At 34.0% G+C, this 20,880-nt stretch overlaps 1 protein-coding gene across 16 annotated transcripts in view; it reads left to right on the forward strand.

Moving 5' to 3' along the window:
* Positions 1-20,880, forward strand: part of abi2a (abl-interactor 2a) — a 66,803-nt gene that overhangs the window by 33,991 nt on the left and 11,932 nt on the right. For 2 of the 16 annotated variants that reach the window (XM_009304512.4, XM_009304514.4), the window contains exons 3-9: positions 3,078-3,254; positions 3,415-3,432; positions 3,896-3,993; positions 7,150-7,299; positions 10,740-10,861; positions 16,334-16,558; positions 19,417-19,575. In XM_009304512.4, coding sequence (XP_009302787.1) covers positions 3,078-3,254; positions 3,415-3,432; positions 3,896-3,993; positions 7,150-7,299; positions 10,740-10,861; positions 16,334-16,558; positions 19,417-19,575 — 949 coding nt within the window. The remainder of the gene's footprint in view (positions 1-3,077; positions 3,255-3,414; positions 3,433-3,895; positions 3,994-7,149; positions 7,300-10,739; positions 10,862-16,333; positions 16,559-19,416; positions 19,576-20,880) is intronic. The other 14 variants (XM_017357720.3, XM_073912230.1, XM_009304515.4 and 11 more) reach the window with 7 other exon arrangements.

Here is a 20,880-nt window from a genome sequence, read left to right on the forward strand (position 1 = left end):
TTCATCAATCGTTTATCCCAAATGCGCATAAAAATAGATGGATGGAATCAAAAGTAGTGCCAACTATTGTCCTGGCATATGTAATACAGCATGTTTGACAGTTTTTTCTTATGTGTGTAAATGTGAATTGTTGAAAGCTTGTCATATATACGTAAAACTTTAAAAATGCAAAGGGAAAAACATTGAAAAAAACATGGATGATTACGGTTTTCTTCTTTATATGCTTTTTTTTTTTATTTAGTATCCATTTCTGTGATCTGCCCTCATCTGTGGACTCAGCTGTTACTCTGGACTCGTGCCCTATTTTACCATATCACTGTCGGTTAATGCTGAAAATCATTTATCTGTGTTTGATATGCCAGCAGCAGAGGCTTATCCTCTGTGTTTCCTCTTTTATTTTTTATTTAACAGCTGTCTACAGTATGGGCTCTAAAGCGATTAAACACGGCAGCACAACATCTAATGCAGCTCTTCTCGTCAAGTGCTTTTGACACAGTCCTCTCCCAAATTGCCGTGTGAAATGAAACAGAACTCCATCCACAGAGATTTCAGGCCTCTCAAATACGAAGTTCATGCCATCTATTTTCCACAAGTTGTTTTTTGCTCCAATGCTTAGCTTTAAGACTTTTTGGTAACACTTTGCAATTACTGCACGTTACGAATTGTTTATTAATCATTAGCAAATTGTTAGTTTATTATTTCTTAAGCATGTGCTAATGCGACTTAAGTAGACATTATAAGCAGTTTACTAAGTGCTGTACTGTATAAATGCTGTATTATTGAGTTGCAAAATCTCAAATCTAATGAGCTTGATGTTATTTAGAGATTCTTTAGAGATTCAATAATTTTTAATGATTTAATTTTTGCTAAATTAGGAATTGAGATTAAGTGCAGGTGAGTAAATGATTAATGAACTATTCAAATGAACATTATACAGATTTTTTTTCAAGCCCTCAACAAGTAATGTTTTTTTTTATAATATAGTTATATAGTATATAATATAATAATGTGATATAGGGCTGCACGATATTGGAAAATTTACACATTGCGATTAATTTTTTTTTTATAATAATTTATAAATCACAGTATTAAAAAAATTGAGATATGCATGCAATTTCACTAGATGAGTTGAATAACTGTTTGAAAAAAAAAATCTAATTTCAGATTGATTAGGATGATTCTGTAGAGGAGTGCATAAATAAGCAATATCACACTAGTGTGAAGTGGCAGTATATTATCACTGGGGGGAGGTGTGCCTTAGTGTCCCACCAGCGATGATATACAGCCACATCGCAATGCTACAAGTGTGATATTGCGTTTATACAACAGTTCGACAGACTGAAAGAAGAAAATCAAACAAGGAGAGTCTTAAAATCGTTTTTTTATGTTATTCATTCACATCTGCAGCTGAGGTCAGAACAGCAGAAATGTTGCTCATTTACCACATCGGTTTAGAGCTAGTATTTCAATGATTCTCTATAGCGTAATGTCTAAAGTGATGACAAAACTTGTGATTTTGCTCACATTTTAAGATTATAAGGCTGAACAGTATGAAATGCCATCAGTCTGCAGAGATTTCCCAGTATTTCTCTGATGCAATCAAATCACAATATTACTATGGTATAAATACAACACTACAATATACAAAAGAGAGAGATCGACTTGAGTCATTTACCTGTTTAATAATGATTTAATCAGCTGTAGTTTTAAATTTAGCTGTTTTCTCTTATTATGCGGTTTCTGTCATCGTCTTGTGGATGAACATAGTCACCGTCTTTCTTTGCTCAAAGACAGGCTAATGGCCGCCACTGCACTGTCTCTCACAGTTATAAATATTTAAAATATCTTTATAAATAAACTGCATAGTTGCAATTTAAACAACTACATTCTCGACTTAAGCCTCAAAAGTATATTGTTATCCAACAGCAAGAATCTTTGTCAAACCAGAGTGTCCTCTGCTTTGTTGCTGTAAGTGGGCGGAGTAATAAGGGTAAAGGGTTAAGAGGCTGGACAAGTGCTGTTATTTACAGAATATGTAAACTATTAGCTAATTAGATTTAAGAACCAGTTAGGAACTTTTGTATAAAATATAATAAGCAATCTACAATTATAGACAAATTCAATAAAGAAAAATGTGCTAGTTAAATGAACAGCGATTTTATTGTTTTTCAAAGTGTCAGAATGTATTCAGGTTTACAGTAATTACATAATCAAATGTAAAATAGTACTGCATAGTCTTTATTTTACAAACAATTTATTAAAAGTGATCATTATAATTTTTTTAGTTACAAACATTTTCTAATGCCTGAATGCTTTAAAACTCAGTCACATGTCTCAAAAAAACACTTGCAAAATGATAACTTATACTCACCATTGCGTGTGCTCACGATGGGACTATTGCAAATGTTCACATTGCGATATTGATGCTGAAATGATATATTGTGCTGCCCTAATATCTCATAGTAATGCTTTATTAACACAAATATCTGTTTGTAAGCTAAGGCACAGTTATACTCTATCATGAAACGTTAATTTCTAAAAAGTGTTTTATAATGTTTTAACACAGACAACACTGAAATGTTAAATTATTGTGTTGTTCTTAATTAGTAAAATGTAATATGTTGTATTTTGTCACTCCAGTTTTAACACTGAACTTTTATTTAACAATGTTTCAACTCTATAATCTTTGCCATTTTTATTTGTTATTATAATAAAAAATAACAAAGTAATACAAATATATAAATAAAGAATAAAATTTAAAATTAATGTAAAAATATAAAAATACAATCATTAATCACAATAGCTGTTTATTATCTGCTTACTAATGTAGCTTTAACTCTTTATCGTGCACTCGTTGAAAATATTTTTTTGGCCCACATGTTGTGTCAGTATATCATTCAATACAACTCTGATAGATAGTAATAAGCGATTAAAATACTAATGATAACCCATGGTTTAAAGGTGAACCAGGTGGTTATGATGCCTGTTAAAGGGTTAATGCTTAATGTAACAGTTGGCTTTTCTGTCTCTGACAATTATGTAAAAACTCAAGATTTCCTTGTTCTTCTTCAATTCAGACGGTGGACATCCACAAAGAAAAAGTGGCCAGGCGGGAGATAGGCATCCTCACAACCAACAAGAACACCTCTCGCACACACAAAATCATTGCTCCAGCCAATCCTGAGAGGCCAGTGCGGTACATACGCAAACCTATCGATTACAGTATGCTGGACGACATTGGTCACGGTGTGAAGGTAGGACACAAGCTCACCGGGATGAACGATTTCTTCTGACTAACGTGTTTGTTTCAAACTAACAAATCTGACGTGGGTTTTCTATGTGTCTGAGAAGTGTCACTAACCTCTCTGTGCTTCCTCTCACCCCTGTTCTCTGCTTCTTCGTTCTTGGTTTAAGTGGTTGCTTAGGTTCAAGGTAAGGGCTTTTACAGCTGTCTTATGATCAGGTTTGAGGAATGGAGAAGGAATACGGTTTGATTCCATAGTTCATACTTTGTTATGGACTCTGAACACCAATTGTAATTCGTTCTAGGCACAAATTAGAGCCAATGCTGATTTGGAGAGTCGTTTATTTCTTATAGAGATGCTTTAATGAGGAGTAAAGATTTCAGTTTCGATTGAACAACCATTTGGCAATCATCCCTGTTTCTTCTTTCATCCTTACCATATCACATTTGCATTCTATATTTGTCGCATGCTGCTCAGAAGTTGCTGTTGTTCTGTTTGTTTGGGCTTACTTTAAAATGAATAGGAATAAACTCTTTCTCTCTGCTGCTGCTCTGCATATTATAGAGCTGTATTGCCAAAGTTAATACCATTTTTCCTCCTGTAATATTTTCTGATGGTGTTTTTTTTTTTTTTTTTGGTGATTGTCATAGGTCAACACCCAAAACATGAAGATGGGGAGTCTTCTTCGCACCACACCTCCCACACAGAAGCCACCCAGTCCGCCGATGGCAGGCAAAGGCACGATAGGGTATCTACCTTCAACTTTTACTGTTCTACCAGTTAGGGTACAGTTGATACTAGTCTTATGATGGTATCTAGTTTTCTTGTTGCGATTCATTTTTGAACCTTTTATCGTGATATAAGGTATTATACATGAAATTGACGTAAACTGCAGAAAAGGTGTATAAACAGAAAATACTTTGTGTATTGATTTACTGCTTATGCATGATCAGCAACGGTTACAACCAATCTAAATGGCAAAATGATTATAAAGTAGGGTACGTAACACTTTACAATAAAGTTTCATTAGTAAATGGTAATTAAAAGATTAAAGTCAACAGGAAGAAAAATGCTGATTTATTGCTATTTAGGCATGAACTAAGAAATGAACATCACCTAATATTAATAAAAGCCTATGTATTTTTCATCACAATATTAGTAATGTTAATGTTAACTGTTGGAGCACTGAATTAATAAACAGTGGGCTTATATAGTCAAAGAATTTTCTATCAATATTTCAGCATGTAGTATTAACGTGGAAATGTTCAGAATTGAGCTATTAAGCTGTTATAAATGCCACATCTAAGCATATATTTATTGTTTTCTATATTTTTCTGAGGGAATGAGACCATTGTACCAGTAGCACTGAGACATTTCAAATGATATTAAACATGATAGATAAAGTCACTTGGTTGATTTAGAACATTCAGCCTTTGCAATGACCGTTCTGTGTGAGTTGGGGTGGTTGAACAAAGGGGTTTCAGGGGATTCAAATGTAAATGGAGGACATGAGGGGAGCTGGCTTTTCCCGCATTCCCGCCTGCTAGGTTGTGGAGTCAATTGTCTTTCAGCTCATGTTTGAATTTTCAAAGACATCAAAGTATTTGTGATATTTCAAATCTTCCAACTGTGCAGTGACTATCAAGTGTGTAAAAAGCATTTTCTAGTTTTCCTCATCATGAGTTTTTTTTTTTTTTCATTTGCTAGTAAAAAACAGTTCTTTCATGTTAAGGTTTCATGTTTTCAGCATTTACTGTATGATGTGTTTGTAGTTGAGTTCAGGAGCACATGTGTGGGTTGTTATGTCTTTATTCCTCAGGGAGAATTCAGCTTCAGCCTTACATATGACATTATCCTTCATGTGCCTCTTTTATGCCAGAGAAGAGCCTGATTTACATTTCGGGTCAGAACAGAGGCGTTAAATGTGCTTTGCCATCTAATTTTGGGAGAGTTTGAAATTAAAATCGTGAAACAGATCAGATTTGCTCAGTCTATAAAGTGAGCTTGATGTGTATGAGCATTGAGGACAGAGGGTGTGTCCTGTCCGGTCCTGTTTTTATCAACGCTTGCAGTGCAGATTGGCTCTCTTTTGGTTTCCTGTGTCGCAACATGATGGCTGGTCATTGCAGGCCAGATTGAGTCACGCTCAAATCGAACACAGATAAACACATACTGTATGCAGTAAAGGGAAATTGCATATTTTGAAGCCCACAAATGTTATGAAGAACACCGTGTCAAAAAAGTATGTTTATCGTTTTTTATTTTAGAATTTATTTTCTTGACAATTAAGCATATTTTCTGGGTGATGTCATTGGTGTGTTGTGGGTAAATTTTGAATTTGTACTTTCCTTCAAAAACGTTTAATTCATTTAAAAAATCTTTAGCATTCTGTTAAATGTTACATTAGAGTCACAGATATACAAATGTGTCAGAGTAGCTTGAAATTAAATCTATTACTTCATTTTATTAATTTTGTAAAATATTTTTTCAATATATTTTAAAACCATTTAAGGTCAATATTATTAGCCCCTTAAAGCAATATTTATTTTTTCAATTGTCTACAGAACAAACCACTGTTACACAATGGCATGCCTAATTACCATAAGTTGTTTAGGTAAAATAAGTTTGTTATTAAAATTATTATGTTTAGAAATGTGTTGAAGAAACAAATATTCTCTCCGTTAAACACAAATTGGGGGAAAATATAACAGAATTCAAACTCAACAGGACGACTAATAATTCTAACTTGATATACACATAAAAAGTCTGCACCTCAAAAGTTGTTATACACAGTGCTCAGCATAAATGTGCTCAGCTCTTCTTTTTGAAATTGAATATATTTAGCCATTTCTCAGTGAATATACAAAAGATCTGCATGCAGTCCATCTATGATGTCTTTAGCTAAAAATGTTCTCAATGTTTCATTAAAAGGCCTGCTGGAATTTTAACAATAATGTTTGATGCATTTAAACAAAACAATTAAACAGTTTTATCAATTAAAATAAGAGTTTAGTTACCTAACATTTTAGTAATTGAAAGATTTAAATTCAAACAAGTACAAGAATTACAAACTACTAACTTACAACAACATTTGCTATATATATTTTTTTTCTCTTTTTTTCCAGTTTATTAACATTTTATAACATATTTAACCCCAACAAAACAATTTAGGTGTATTCAGCACTTTATGTATAAGGTTTAAAAATATATAATAAAATAAAATAAAATAAAAATATATCAATAAAGTCTTTTTTTTCCCTTTTTTTTTCAAATAAATGTATTCTGTTTATCAAAGTGGCATTTATTAAATGAAAACAAAATGGTCAAATATTTATTATTTATTTATTACTTGTTGTATGTAGATTCAAATGAAATTATTACACCAGTCATTAGTGCTTTTATTATCATTACCTTTAATAATAATAATAATAATAATAATAATATTAATAGTAATAATAATAATAATAACAATCGATATTCGATTGATTTATGAAGGATCATGTGACTCTGAAGACGAGAGTAATAAAACTAAAAATTCATCCTTAAAATCAGTGGAGTAAATGATTAAATGAAATTATAAACTACTTTTGAGCAGAGTTGTTTTATTGTGCAATAACATTTCACAATTTGACAGTTTGTAATGTATTTTTGATGAAATAAATGCAGCCTTGGTAAGCAGAAGCTTATTTTAAAACATTTAAAAATCCCATTGACCCCAAACTTTTAACCAGTTGTCTGAGTGTGTGCATGCCTATATATAAATTCAAGTTGCAGTTTTTATTTAAGCATTTTTTAAGCATATACATTTACATGTTATATTATGAAATGTAAACATTTTAGAATGTTTTTTTTTATTTGAAGGCTAGTCTAATCAAGGTTGTTAAACTGCTGCCCCTTTTTACAGAAGACACTCACCCTACAGAACACTTGAGCCAGTGCGGCCTCCTGTGGTCCCTAATGACTACGTCCCAAGCCCAACACGCAATATGGTGCCCATCCTGCACCAAAGTCCTGTGCGCACGGCATCTGTTAATCAGAGGAACCGCACCTACAGGTACCCACATCATTTGACTCCATTGCATTGAACGCCTTTGGTATGCATCTCTCTGCGTTTTTTTTATTTTTATTTTGAGGGCTTAGTGTTTTCCTTTTATTTGTTGTGCATTTATCAGCTAACATTGATTAGTTGATTTAGCAATTAGACTGTCATTGTGAAAGAGCTTTCCAGCATTGCTTTTCCCCCAGCACTTCTAAAACAAGCATCGCTGATTGTCTGCACAGTTGCATAATCTGAAACCTTGGCAACCAGTTGCGAATGACGTTAACAGTGCTCGCATAAACGCATCATCAGTCATGGAGGATAAAGATGCCTGGAGATGCTCTCAAATGACTGCAGAGCCTCGTATTCTTTGAGATGTCTCCCATCGTCCTCTCCTTTTTTTCTTGAGGTTTTTTAAGTTCAAGTCCACTACATAGCTGAAAAACTCTGAGCTTCAAAGGAAAGACCAAGAGAGAAATATAGTCTGCTGTGTCTGAAATTATATAACCGCTCGCACTTGTTCTCGTTTGATCTCTGTGCCCTCTGCAGGGGTGCCTGTAAAATCTTTATTTATGCGTTTGCCTTTCACTTTTAGCCAATGTGGTTTTAATGCATTTCTTCTGGCAATCCAAACCCTGATATTGTTTTTGTTAGTGGCTTATTCTTTACTTGTTGAGCTGCAGGAACTCACTTTAATACTCTCTGCAACCTGACGAAAACACTCCAAACGCCATCTCAGGTTTTCAGTGTGAGCGTTGAATGCATTCTGAAGTCCACCCACGTGCTCTGGATAAGGATTGACTGCCTCTTGTCACTTAGAAAAAAAAAAAGAGCATTTGGTGCCGTTTTCCCAAGCTTTCTCCCATCTGTCTGCCAGTTGGAAATGTTATTGGACACAAATCACAATGGTTGTGCCCTACTAAATTTCACAGAGCTAATGATTTGAATCAGGTTTTTAAATATTTACACATTTAGCAGACAGTTTATCCAAAGTGAGGATAAAAGAACTTCAAATCAAGTCATCATAAATACTACAACAAGTCTAGTTTTTGTCGAGAAATAAGTGTCTAGTTGAGAGGAGAGAGTGTGCCCAGGCAATATAAAATAATAATAACTCAATAATAAATATTTAAATTCATATTTGCAAATATACAGCGTTAGCGTTGCATTTAGAGGATGCAGTGAATTGGAGGGGTCTGAGTAAATGTCAACGCATGTGCTCTTGACACACTGGTAGTGATGTAACGATTCACCATGAGCCGGTTAAAAATCCATTCAAATATGTAACCACTCAAACTGGTAGAAATGTTGAATGAATCGCAATACTTTTTTTTTAACAGAGGGGTGTTTACAGGTGGAAGTGTTGCCAGATTAGGTCGGGTTTTGATACAACTTCAGTCTGATTTTGGTACAACTTTCCTTCACCTCCTTTTGCGGGTAGGTGAAGGAAAGTTGTATCAAAATCTGACTCCCTGGACAAATCTGACTTCCTTCCATGTGCACGCACATCACAGCACATGCAGTTAAACTCACAGGTGTATCATGACACTTTTATCGACCTTTTTTCCTTAATTGACCGCAAGAACAAACATAGAAGCATTGTCTGATTGACAAGCAGCACCCTTATTATGTTCAAATGAATTTAAAATGCCAAATGGGATGAATTTATACCCCATTTTAAAAGTAAAACATACTCTAATAGGTAGTGTAATCTACACAACATTACGTGCAGTGAGTGGGGGCAGTGTTTTGATGTAATCCAGTTATGTTGTGGTCCTGTGCCTGCTGGTGTTGGTTGATGTATGGTTAAAATTATGACAGTTAAAGTAACTCTGTTAATTTCGATTTAAATGAATTAACATTAAATAAAATATTCTAATATTTTGGGCAGGTTTTGCTGGGTTTTGGACAGCTTTTGGGCCGGAAAACGTGGGCTAAATCAGAGGCTAGACAAAACACAAACTGTGTGCAAATACTACAAAAAGACATTTAATTACACTAACAGAACAACGAAAATGATGCACATTAACCATCAGCATTGTGCAAAACTCTTGTCATAGCCGTCTAAACACAAGATAACTATTAATAAGTCAAACCAAGCGGGCCAGATGAGTTGCAGTTCCACTTGCTCGAGCGAGTGCTGCAGCAATCATACGGTGCATCAGTGTTTTCATAACAAAAGTGTGAACATGTTTTTCAGACTGAAGAAGAAATTTGTTCTGTTACAAAACCAGGTACTAGATTATTTTTACCCTCTACTTTTTAAATTGCATATATGCATAAAAATGTTCAAGATTATCTCTTAATTGTATCAAGTGTATCAGACTTGTACTAATTAATTATACAAGTAATTTTGATTATTCACCTTCATAATCATGTCACTATTCTGTTATTACTTATATATACTGTATATATTACTGTATAATATATATTTTATAATTATAATCATTTCTTTTATTATGCTAGTGGCCAGTCTCCTGGTATACATATATAAATAAAATATATTTTTATACCAGGCCAATCGTATTAATAATAGCCCAAATTTACACTTTGTGCCATTATTATGAGGGCTATCCATTCGAAACAAGCATTCAGCAGACAAATATGCTGGCCTACAGCAGTATTGTTAATAAATTGACAACTGGAGAATGGAGGATCCTGTGATTTGGAGTTTTGTTTCAATGAAGATTAGATGTAGATGTATAAGTTATGCAACTAAAGGAGAAAAAAGGAAATCTAGGACACTAAATTGAGTATAAGAGTAGCTGCAGATAAAAGTGATGGGTAAATGCCCTCTTTGTGTGTGTCTTGTAGCTCTAAAATGCTATTGCATGGCTGTATTTGCTATAACTAAAATCATTCCCAGTTCCTGAGGAGCAAATGCACTAAAAGCAGGTACTTCCACCAATAATTCTAGAAACAATAAATACAATCCTCCAGTGCACAATTGCTGTTTTTTTCCAAATTCCATTTCCTTTTCCCCAGAGGGGTGAACCTCAGGAAGGTTTACAAGAAATGTAATTCATTTCCAAACTATGAAAATGTTATGTTTTATCTTCAGTGGCTTTTTATGCCTGTCACCGCTGTATGTCTCAGATGTTTTTGTGTCTCCTTTAAAAAGCATTACTGATTGATTTGTGCATTTCTTTTTGCTATTATGATTGCAGTGTGCTCAGGGGTTTCCAATTCAGTGCTGGCTATCTTGTGTTCTGCTTTCTTGCCACTAAAGCTGTGCTGTTTCTGCTCTTTCTGTTTCACAAATGCTAGCATTTAATACTGTCAACCCTGAATCAAGCCATTCTGCTGTTGCTAAGAAATATGTTTATTTTATGTGTGCTGTTTGGTCCATCTATTGTATTAGTGAGCACTTGCCATTGGTTTTGTTTAATCATATTGCTGAGTCTTCAGTATGAGGCACACGTAGACAAGATGTGTAATCTGTGGTATGTGTTCAGCAGTGGGAGCAGTGGTGGCAGTCATCCCAGCAGCCGCAGCAGCAGTCGGGAAAACAGCGGGAGCGGCAGTGTCGGTCTTCCCATTGCTGTACCCACACCCTCTCCACCCAGCGCCTTCCCAGGTGACATCTCCATCTCCTCCCTGACTTCACAAACATCACGCTTAACAAAAAGACATAATGCTTGCATTCATAACCTAGGGCCAACACAAGATCTGTATGCCGTGCTTCTGTGGTGTCTTTAGCTTGAAATTTCATTGAGCAAGTGTTGGATTGTTGAAATTCCAGCAGGTCTTTTAATCACAAAACTAAACATGCATTTTACTTAAAGTGCTCTTTTTGCATGCGGCTTAAATGTAAAGTATTATATTTTATAGTACTTTTGAACAGCTTTCAAATAGCTATGTATCTTCATCCCTGGAGGATATGAAGTATTGATGCACTGGAGTTAAGATTCTGGGCCGAAACAGCAAATTCTGGCTGAAAACAGAAAAACATTTATTTTATTATCATCTTATAATATGTCTTTGAGCACTGGAAAGTTATTATTATTTATTATTATTATTATTATGACTTTTTAAATTTAACTCAACTTAGACTTAACTGATTTTAAACAACACAAGCAAATAAAATAACCACATTTGTGACCTTAAACTACGAAAACTTATGTTGCACTAGTATGTTTTTTTGTTTTTTTTGCAATGGCCAAAATTGCATCGTATAGATCTGTCATAATAATCAATGTATTGAGTTATTGAACCTCACATGGCAATGAACTCAATCATTTTCGGTGTTGCAATTTATATTAGAGCTGCACGATTCTGGCTAAAATGAGAATCGCGATTTTTTTTAAAATTTTTTTTTGCCTAAAATAAAGATCACGATTTTCTCACAATTCTGTATATGTAAAATAAAGGTATGGTAAAAACAAACATATGGCACAACATCGATAATAATATTATGTGTAGGTCTACTGGTTTCTATAAATAATTCTATTCTACTTATAATAATTCTGATGTTGAATTATTATGTTTGAGATATGCTTGCAATCTGTTATATTAGACAAATTTATTTACTGGTAAAATCAGACATTTGCCATTATCAGATTATATTCAACAATATATAGGCTAGAGTAGTTATACTGACATTGTGAACATTTATTTTCATGCACAACTATGGGTTCGCTATAAAAGAAAAAAACATATCAAATGCTTGTCGTAATCATAACTCTAAAATGCGATATGATCATTTAAAAGAAGTGCACACTTTCGGTTTCATTCTGACTGCTAAGTGCTTGTTCATACTTCGCGCGCGGCTCCCAAACGACCACTCTGTGCCACAAACTGAATATTATTTAAAACTGTATTACCTGTTACTGGCAACATATGCAGGTTCTGTTCACTAAAGTAGACGCGCGCGCGTCTATTATTAAGTAGAGCGCGCGTACGCCCTCTCTGTGATAACAGCTTACGGTCAGCAGCTCATGTCACGTGTGATTTCCCGGCCGCGAAAACATCATTATATGAAGACAAAAATTACATTTTTAGGTGAATTATACCTTAAAAATACATTATCTGACTCATTCAACATCATTTGGAGGTGTCAATGTCACTGAGCAACGTATGTGAAACAATAAAAAAACTCGTGCTGCCGCCTTTTCTTGTCTCCTGAACTTAAAAATATGATTGGCAGAATCGCTGGATTAAGATCGGCTGGATTAAGATCGTCTAGGGCAGTGGTTCTCAAACTTTTTTCACCAAGTACCACCTTAGAAAAAAATCGTCTCTCCAAGTACCACCTTACGACGCTATTTTTTAACCAGTATTAAAAAATAGCGTCGTAAGCCTAATTAAGCAGCTACAGGTGTGCACAGTTTTAAAACGATGCAGATTACTTCCTATTATTAAGAATATGTATTATTGTCAGTCACTTTAAACATTTGAAATAGTCTGAACATTAACTGTGCTTGCAGATAAAAAAAAAAAAAGTTTTTGTTAAAATGTGCTTTTAAAAGTTTATAAAAAAATGGCGCTGTTCTTAAAAAGTAAAAAGAAAACTGCTGTACTTAAATCTAAAGTATTCATAGTAGCCTATTCATCAAAAGCTGGAAATGTTGCTTGGACCTTATAAATATAGGCTATATGTCATATTCATACACTTTTAGACAAATCTTGAAATAAATGTTAAATGTACATGACAGGGTTCATACAGGCACAGACTAATGAAAATCAATTCCAGCACCTATTTTTTTTTCCAAGACTGACATGCTATGTATTGAAGACCTGAAATGTGTTCTCAGCAACCCATAAAACATTGCATAGGAATAGATACAAATAAAAACCATTAATAATAATATTTATTAATCATATATTAATAATATAATAAACCTGCACTAAGTGCTTGTGAAATCTTTTTTGTACTCAAGTAAAAATACTATTACACTGCTAAAATAACACAAATTTTAGTAAATAATACTAATATTAGGTAAAAGTACAAATTACTCTTTTAAAAAGTACTAGTTGGTTACTTTTGAAAAAAAAAAAAAATCTGATTTTCATTATGAAATCACTTTTTTTTAAGTGTAAACCTAATTTAATGGTTTGATTGCTTACATCCCAAAGCTACATGTATAGGAATTTGCACTAACAAAGGAAGTATAGTCAATTTTTCCTTTCATGACAATTAATCTTTTTCAATAGCACTGGTAAAACTACCAAATAATCTTTAAGGCCATAGAGACACTTTTTTGCCCATTTTTAAAAATATATATATTTTTAAGCTTTGAAAGGTTAAATTAAAGTATATGGTAAACAGATTTAAATTTAGCCTTTTATTTACATATTTTACACTATTTTCTTTACAATATGGCAAATTTGTTTCTTAAATAGCTGTACATCACATGTAGATTTTATTTTACACGTGATATTAATCTAAAATAGAAACGTAAAAAAATACAAGTACACTGTCAGTAAAAAAATAAAACAAATGACTTTATTTTACTTGAGGTATTTGAAATATGACAACAATACATTTATCAAAGCAGTGCTTTAAGAGCCTTATTGTAAATTGTGATAAATAAACAATAAGTAGGCTAACAATGGATTGCTTTGACCTGTAATGCTTTAGGACAGATCAGAATACAGCTAAATGTGTAAATCACACAAATACCTCATCCAGAAACATTTCCAGCATAATTTTTTTGCCGTAAAGAAATAAAAAATGTTCCACCTTTGCTAAAAGTAAGTTTCACTTCACAACACAGCCAAATAAGAAGACCATTAGCATTGTCATCGATCATGTATCAATCTATTTCTAAATATTTGATAATTTTGAATACTTTTGACTAAATTTAGTTAAGGAGCAAAGATAAATAATGTCTACTTTAATAGTGGAGAGATCGCGATTGTATTCTATCTGAGCACACACGCGATCATGAGAGGACTTGCAGTTCATTTGAAAAAAGCCTATTTAAGAGCTCGCATATCTGTTTTAGCGATTTGCGTACATGAACGCGCTCTCGTGTTAAAATAAAGCACTCGCCGCATTTGCAGAAATGAGTAATTGCGCAATACCTTCATTCCCGCGCCGCCATTCAGAATGTATTTGGGGGAGTGACAGGTCAGAGACGAGTCGACTGGCTGTCGGAGAGCGAAACGTGTATGAAGATCATCAAATAGGCAGGAAATATGTCCGCGGTTTAATTACTCTGCTAGACATCTCTGTAGTGAAAACATCCGAGAAGCATTATTCCAACAAAACATTTGTTTTAAAGTTGTTTTTTTTGTCTCTGCAACACAGAAAGCCTTTGTCCCGCCCTTACGTTTCACGCAACTAGACAAGGTCGACTGTGATTGGCCACTTTTCATGTCAGTCAAATCACGCTTCAGAATCAATTCTTAAACTTCGGAAACTGATTTTCAGCAGCTTATGACACAATGCACTAAAATAAACACTCTAAGCACAGCGTTGTGATTGTACGCTTCACAAAACAGCCAATGCTGAACACATCAATGTTATATTACACATTAAAGGATTAAAAGTGTTAATTGTTTCTTTCATTATTCAGCGATTCCTCCGCGTACCACTAGGAGGAAGCCCGCGTACCACTAGTGGTACGCGTACCACAGTTTGAGAACCACTGGTCTAGGGGGTTGAATCAAGATCGCGATCTTTTAACGATTAATTGTGCAGCTCTAATATATATCGTCCATACATAAAAAATACAATAGTACCAACATTTTAGCTGATTGTGCAACCTCTCTATCTCTATTGGAGGTGTACAGTGTCAGTATGGTTAAAAAAACAATATAGTATTTATTTTTTGTTAACATTTATTGTAATTAATATTTATTTGTTTTAGTGCACATTTTCACATTCTGATTAAATTGTTAAAACAAAAATTAAATATTTTTATAAATGAAATATTAAGTGTGCTTTTTAAGAGTGTACGTGCATTAAGATGCTATTATATTGTCATTCTGGCATTATATCATATTATTGTCATTTTAAGCCTATTTATGCCACTATAAATGGTCTTAAAATGACAATAATAATGTTTATCACTACATATTTTGATGCAATATTTTGTATGACAAAAAATAGATATAACAGGCCTATAATTCAAAATTGTTGTTTTTTTCTTTTATGCTAAAATCATTAGAATATTAAGAAGATTGTGTTGCATGAATATAGTGTACATTTCCTGCTATAAATATCAAAACTAAAATTGATTGCTGATTTTGACTACATCAAAGGCAGTTTTTCTCACTGTCCGGGGACAGTTTTTAACCGTTCAGATTGTAGATGTTCTAATGGGTGTATCTCAGCTTGTTTTTTTAATGTGATGTGTAAATCTCAATTTTCAAAAATGTAAATTAAGGTCCATATCTTATTGACAGCGAAAGCGTTGAGAGGTGTTATTTAAGTGGTCTTTGCTTTCTGAGCATGTGCAGTTCATGCATAAGCAGATAGGATAGAGATGAATATTAGGCTATTTTGAGCTTTGACTGCTTTGTTCGATGCAGCAATAGTGCATTGATGTGAATGGGTTTTATAGAACAGTGTTTTCTGCGTCTGGTGTGCTCTGTCTACAGCTGGAGGGAGAGTGAAGGCACAGCTTAACAGTGCAGCACAGCTCTTTTTTGGCTCCTATTCTCTGCCATGTTTCTCTTTCTGGCATAGTTTTTCACTGTATCCCTAGGGTTTAGAATTTTGTTTTGTGGTGTTAACTCTATATTGCTGAAAGTCGAGCCATGAGGGATTTTTGTTCTGAATGATACTGTAATTCTCATTCAGAAAACTACAAATCTGCATTTGGAGTCAACTCTTGAAGCCTCTGTTATCTCCCTGAAAGTTTCTACTGATCCTAAAGAATTAGCTGCTTTGGATGTGTATATTTATTTGGTCCTGTACACATACAGATAGTTGTTAAGATGTAGATGTTAAGCCCAGTCTTTCTTTGATCATGTAGGCAGCTCTCTGAGACTAAAGCAAGACTTCTGCCTGAGATGCACTACATTAGTTTCCCTTAACTGAAATGCAGTAGATTGCATTTCTCATTTGGTTTCCTCCCTTTCTCCTCTTTTTACCCTCAAGCTTCTGGTGCCAGCACACCCTCAGCTCCAACTAACTCCACTCAGCCGTCTGTCAATTCCTCTAGTTTAACCCCCACACAGCCCCCAGTCACCCCCACCTCAAACTCTGAATCTCCCCCCTCTCATCCTGACTCCAGCGAGAGCTCAGATAAAGGCTCTCCTCCTTCCCAACCACCCCTCACTTCAGCTGAAGCTAGTGCTACATCCAGCACCAACCCTGAGACAGGTGAGTCTGTCCCGTCTCCAGTCCATCAGCCACGGCTCCCACGCTTGTGTCATCCCACTGCTCAACTGTCCTGCTCATATTGCTTCCTCATGAGTCACTTTCACACATGCTTTCATTGTTTGGTCTGACAAAGTCATCAACAAAGAGCCACTGTGATGTTTGCTCCTTTCTTGATGATTCAAAGCTGTAGGTTGTGAATTTTGGAATTATTTTCACTGGCAGTTTAAAGAGGATGCAAACTTTTTTTTATTGTGTGTCTTTAATTTGATGTGTTGCATAAATTTGAAGTGTTTAAGATGATTAATCACCCATGGTAATACTTCTATAGAGAGTGTCTCAGTGATGATGTATTTTGTCGGCCAGTTTCCAGAGTTCCTGCAGGCAGTGAAAATGCTAAATTAGTTCTCGGGGAACCAGGCCTGATGATTAGTTTCTATGACTGCCCATTGCAAGGTCGCCCACTGCTAATTATGTATTTTGTAACTAAATAAATCATTGATGTGAGGATGATGCTATGTAGTGTCCAGGGGCCGGTTGCACCAGCACTGCTCAAGTTAAAACGTTGCCTATTTGTGACTTAAAGAGACACTAAGTTACAATTTACACATTACAAAATATTTTATTATTGCACTACTGAACAAAGTTTAAAAGTAACGCTTTAATCCAACAAAATATTTATGGCAGCCTCCCCCCATGTATAACGGTAGAAAAGAGATGACGATTGGGGATGGGGAGTTGACTTCAAAAGAGACCTTGTTCCAGAATCGACTCCCAGAGTCGAGTCTGTTTTTTCAAACCCTCGAAGGTGCCCGCTTTCAATGAATGTTCACACCTTTTATGCTTTTGAATTTGGCAACCACGAGTACTCTAGCACTATAATATGATCTGTGAGACAAAGTTTGCTTTCACTTTCAAATACCTATAAAACACCTTTTTGCAATTTAGGTTTAAAGATGATCTGCCTGTGATGACAAGCTTGCTGTGTTATAAAGGAAAAATAGCATGTGTGTGTAAATTTGGAGCAGATCAACATCTTACATATGCGCTGCCGGTAAAAATACAATGATATGTTATTGGTTGCTGCTATATGCTCAGGTAATTTTTTTAACCGTTGCCTTTTTCACAAATAAATAAATAATTTGATTAATTAAAACACACTAATCATAATAGTAGATTTGTTTATTGACAAAATCTGACAATACATGTCATTTTGTGTTTTTTATTTTATTTATTTTTTATATTTAGGCTATTCTTGTTGTTTATTTTGTAGATAACTACACATTACATACATTAAAATTAAGATACAATTTATAACAAATCAAATTTCTTTTAAAAAGATTTTTAAATAGCCAAGGCTGTTCAAAAACAGGTGTGACTCACTTTATTTCTTTCGGAAATAAAAAGAAAAATCTAGCTATTTTGTTAATGATCTGTTGGAGCATCTATTGCCTTTAAAAAAAAAAATCCAGAAATTAACAAATCAACACCATTTAACAGACCGTCCGCTACAGATTATTTGGTTCACTCGGTGCTCAGTATTTAATTATAAAACATATATATATATATATATATATATATATATATATATATATATATATATATATATATATATATATATTTATATAAAGAAGATAATAATGATTTTTATTTAAACATTGATTGGGCTCAATTGAGGTGATTTTTTTTTTTTATGTTAATGAACTGCTTTGCATATTTTCATTACATATTTCTAAAATAAATTGATGTTTTAACTTTCTGTCTCCAAGATGCAGTTTTCTAAATCATCTAAACTATACAATTTTATTATTACTTTTTATTTATATTTAGTTTTGTCTGCAGATGATTTAAACTGCTGATTTTTGTCTGACCAGAAGAGAACTGCGTGTATAAAGCGTGATATGATACAGCATGTTTAATCCTTGTGCTATTATAAATGAAAGCAAATGGAGTCGATTCTAGTGTCCAAAATTAGGAATTGGTAATTGGAGTCGACTTCAAAAAACCGTGAACCGAACACCTCTAGATGACGGTGAGAGTAGTTTACATCGAGGAGCTTGATGAAGAATGATCTCCCTCTACTCAGCCTTACTTTTCTCCCAAATCTTCAAAGTTATATACATCAATTAAAACGATAATTTCTTCATGACTAAAGTTTTCCTCCTTGCTCTTTTCTCCCTTATTTGTAGGATATTACGAAAAAAATCTAATTTAATGTTTTGATTACTTAATCTGTATTTTGCGTGCATTTACAGCTCGTGATGCAGGTATGTGTGTCATCCGTTATAGTGACTAATTCTCAAAGCTGTAGCTAATTTAATGTGCTATACAAATGTAATTTATCATTTAATTTTCATAGGACAGTTATATATAAAAGCAGTAATTGCAGAATTTTAAAGCAGTTTAACAATTTAATGCTTTTTATTGGAAATTACGTCATTCGGTGTGACTACGCAGGACTTAATGGAGAGCTTACGACCTGCTAACTACGGTTTGTCTTAAAGGTGCAACCGGAGTGAGAACAAATTTAGTTACAAACAATCTAGTAGTTCCTAATTCCCAAGTGTAGACATTCTAGTTTATGAAAGAACTTCTGATCAGTGCAACCCTACTCAGATTTTGGGATATTATAGCAGTTTTGAACTCATTGCTCAACAACTCAAACAAATTGTCAAGCAGAAATGGTTACCCATATTAAATTCTGTTGTCTAATGTACTAGATCTAAATAGCAGTTAAAAGTCATTTTCATGACATTCATGCTTGCTTTTGAAAATGTAGAATTATTTGTTTTGTTTTTAATAAAGGTGCTACTATATGTTTCTCGTAGTCAGTCTGCCTTTTCTTTGACTGGCTCATGCAGGTGCTCCTCAGTTCTACAGCATGAACAGGCCCGTCCCCAGACAGACTGCACCCTCAGTCGGGGGTTCACTGCCGTACCGCAGACCACCCTCACTCACGGGACAGACTTCCATGCCACCTAGCCAGCAGAATGGAGGGCCTTATTACAATCAGAGCCAAGGTACTGCTTTTACCGTGTGAGAGTTTTTGAAATGGTTGTAGCACTGGTCTGTGATCAGTAGTAAATCTCAATGTGACTAATCAATGTCTTAATATCACACAATAACGCAACGACTGCTATTAGAACCTACTATTGACCTACTATGAATGTTGTTTGCCCTATTCTGTGGAAGCCACACCATCCTACAGAATGATGAAACATGTTATTGATTGTGGTATTTTTCACATGCAGCAGCATTTACCACACATAGCTGTAGTTCATGGCAAATCAAGTGTCATCATCACAGAATGATTCTCTTCGATTTCATCATTTCATAATTTATTGCTTTGCTTGTCAGCACACAACCCTGTAGTAAATGCTCCTCCATTGGAAAATATGTACTGGATGTTTACTTCTGATCACAAAACCAGCATTATTGACCAAATAATTGTGCAGCTCTAAACGGCTGTTCTTCAAAGGCAAAAATTTTCTTCAAGATTCCATCATGGACCCTCACCTGCATTTTACTTGAACATTTGTATTTGTGACCCCATCATATCTTTCATATCATATATGCTTTATCACATCAATTGTTTTCTTGCAGTAACACTTTTCTCATGTTCTTAATCTAGATAACACAGTTCAGCAGCCTTTCCACTCTATCCAACATTTACTTCTAATTGTCCCCTTATTTTAAAATACACAACTGGTCAATGGTTTGGGGATTGGGCTTATTCATTTTAAAATAAGCTTCTCCTGCTCACCAAGGCTGCATTTATTTCATCAAAATACAGTACAAATTGTACAATTGTGAAATTTTATTGTAATTCTATTAAATAATTGTTCAAAAGTATCTTATGATTTAATTTAATAACCTATTTCAGTGATTTTTAATTATGGATTTTCAGCTTCATTACTGCAGTCTTCAGTCTCACATGATCCTTCAGAAATCATTCTAATATTAATTAATGATTATTGTTAATGGTAATAAAAGCAATATTGACTGGAGTAACAATTTATTCTGAAACTACAACTAATAAGAAAGCAGTTATTTACAATTGTAATATTTAATATATATATTTACATTTAATAAATGCCGCCTTGATGAACAGTAGTCTTCTTTAAAAAAAAAAAAAAAAACAAGCTTACCCCAAACCTTTGACTGTTAATGTAGGTTGTAATATATATATATATATATATATAATATATATGTATAATTAATAAATATGTCTACTAAGAAATAAATGGCCTCCCAATACTCATTTCTAAAAGGCACAATAATGCCATTTCATACCAACAATTTTACAGAAAAAATGCTAACATTAT

The sequence above is a fragment of the Danio rerio genome, chromosome 9 (assembly GCF_049306965.1).
Source record: "Danio rerio strain Tuebingen ecotype United States chromosome 9, GRCz12tu, whole genome shotgun sequence".
Lineage (NCBI taxonomy): Eukaryota > Metazoa > Chordata > Actinopteri > Cypriniformes > Danionidae > Danio > Danio rerio.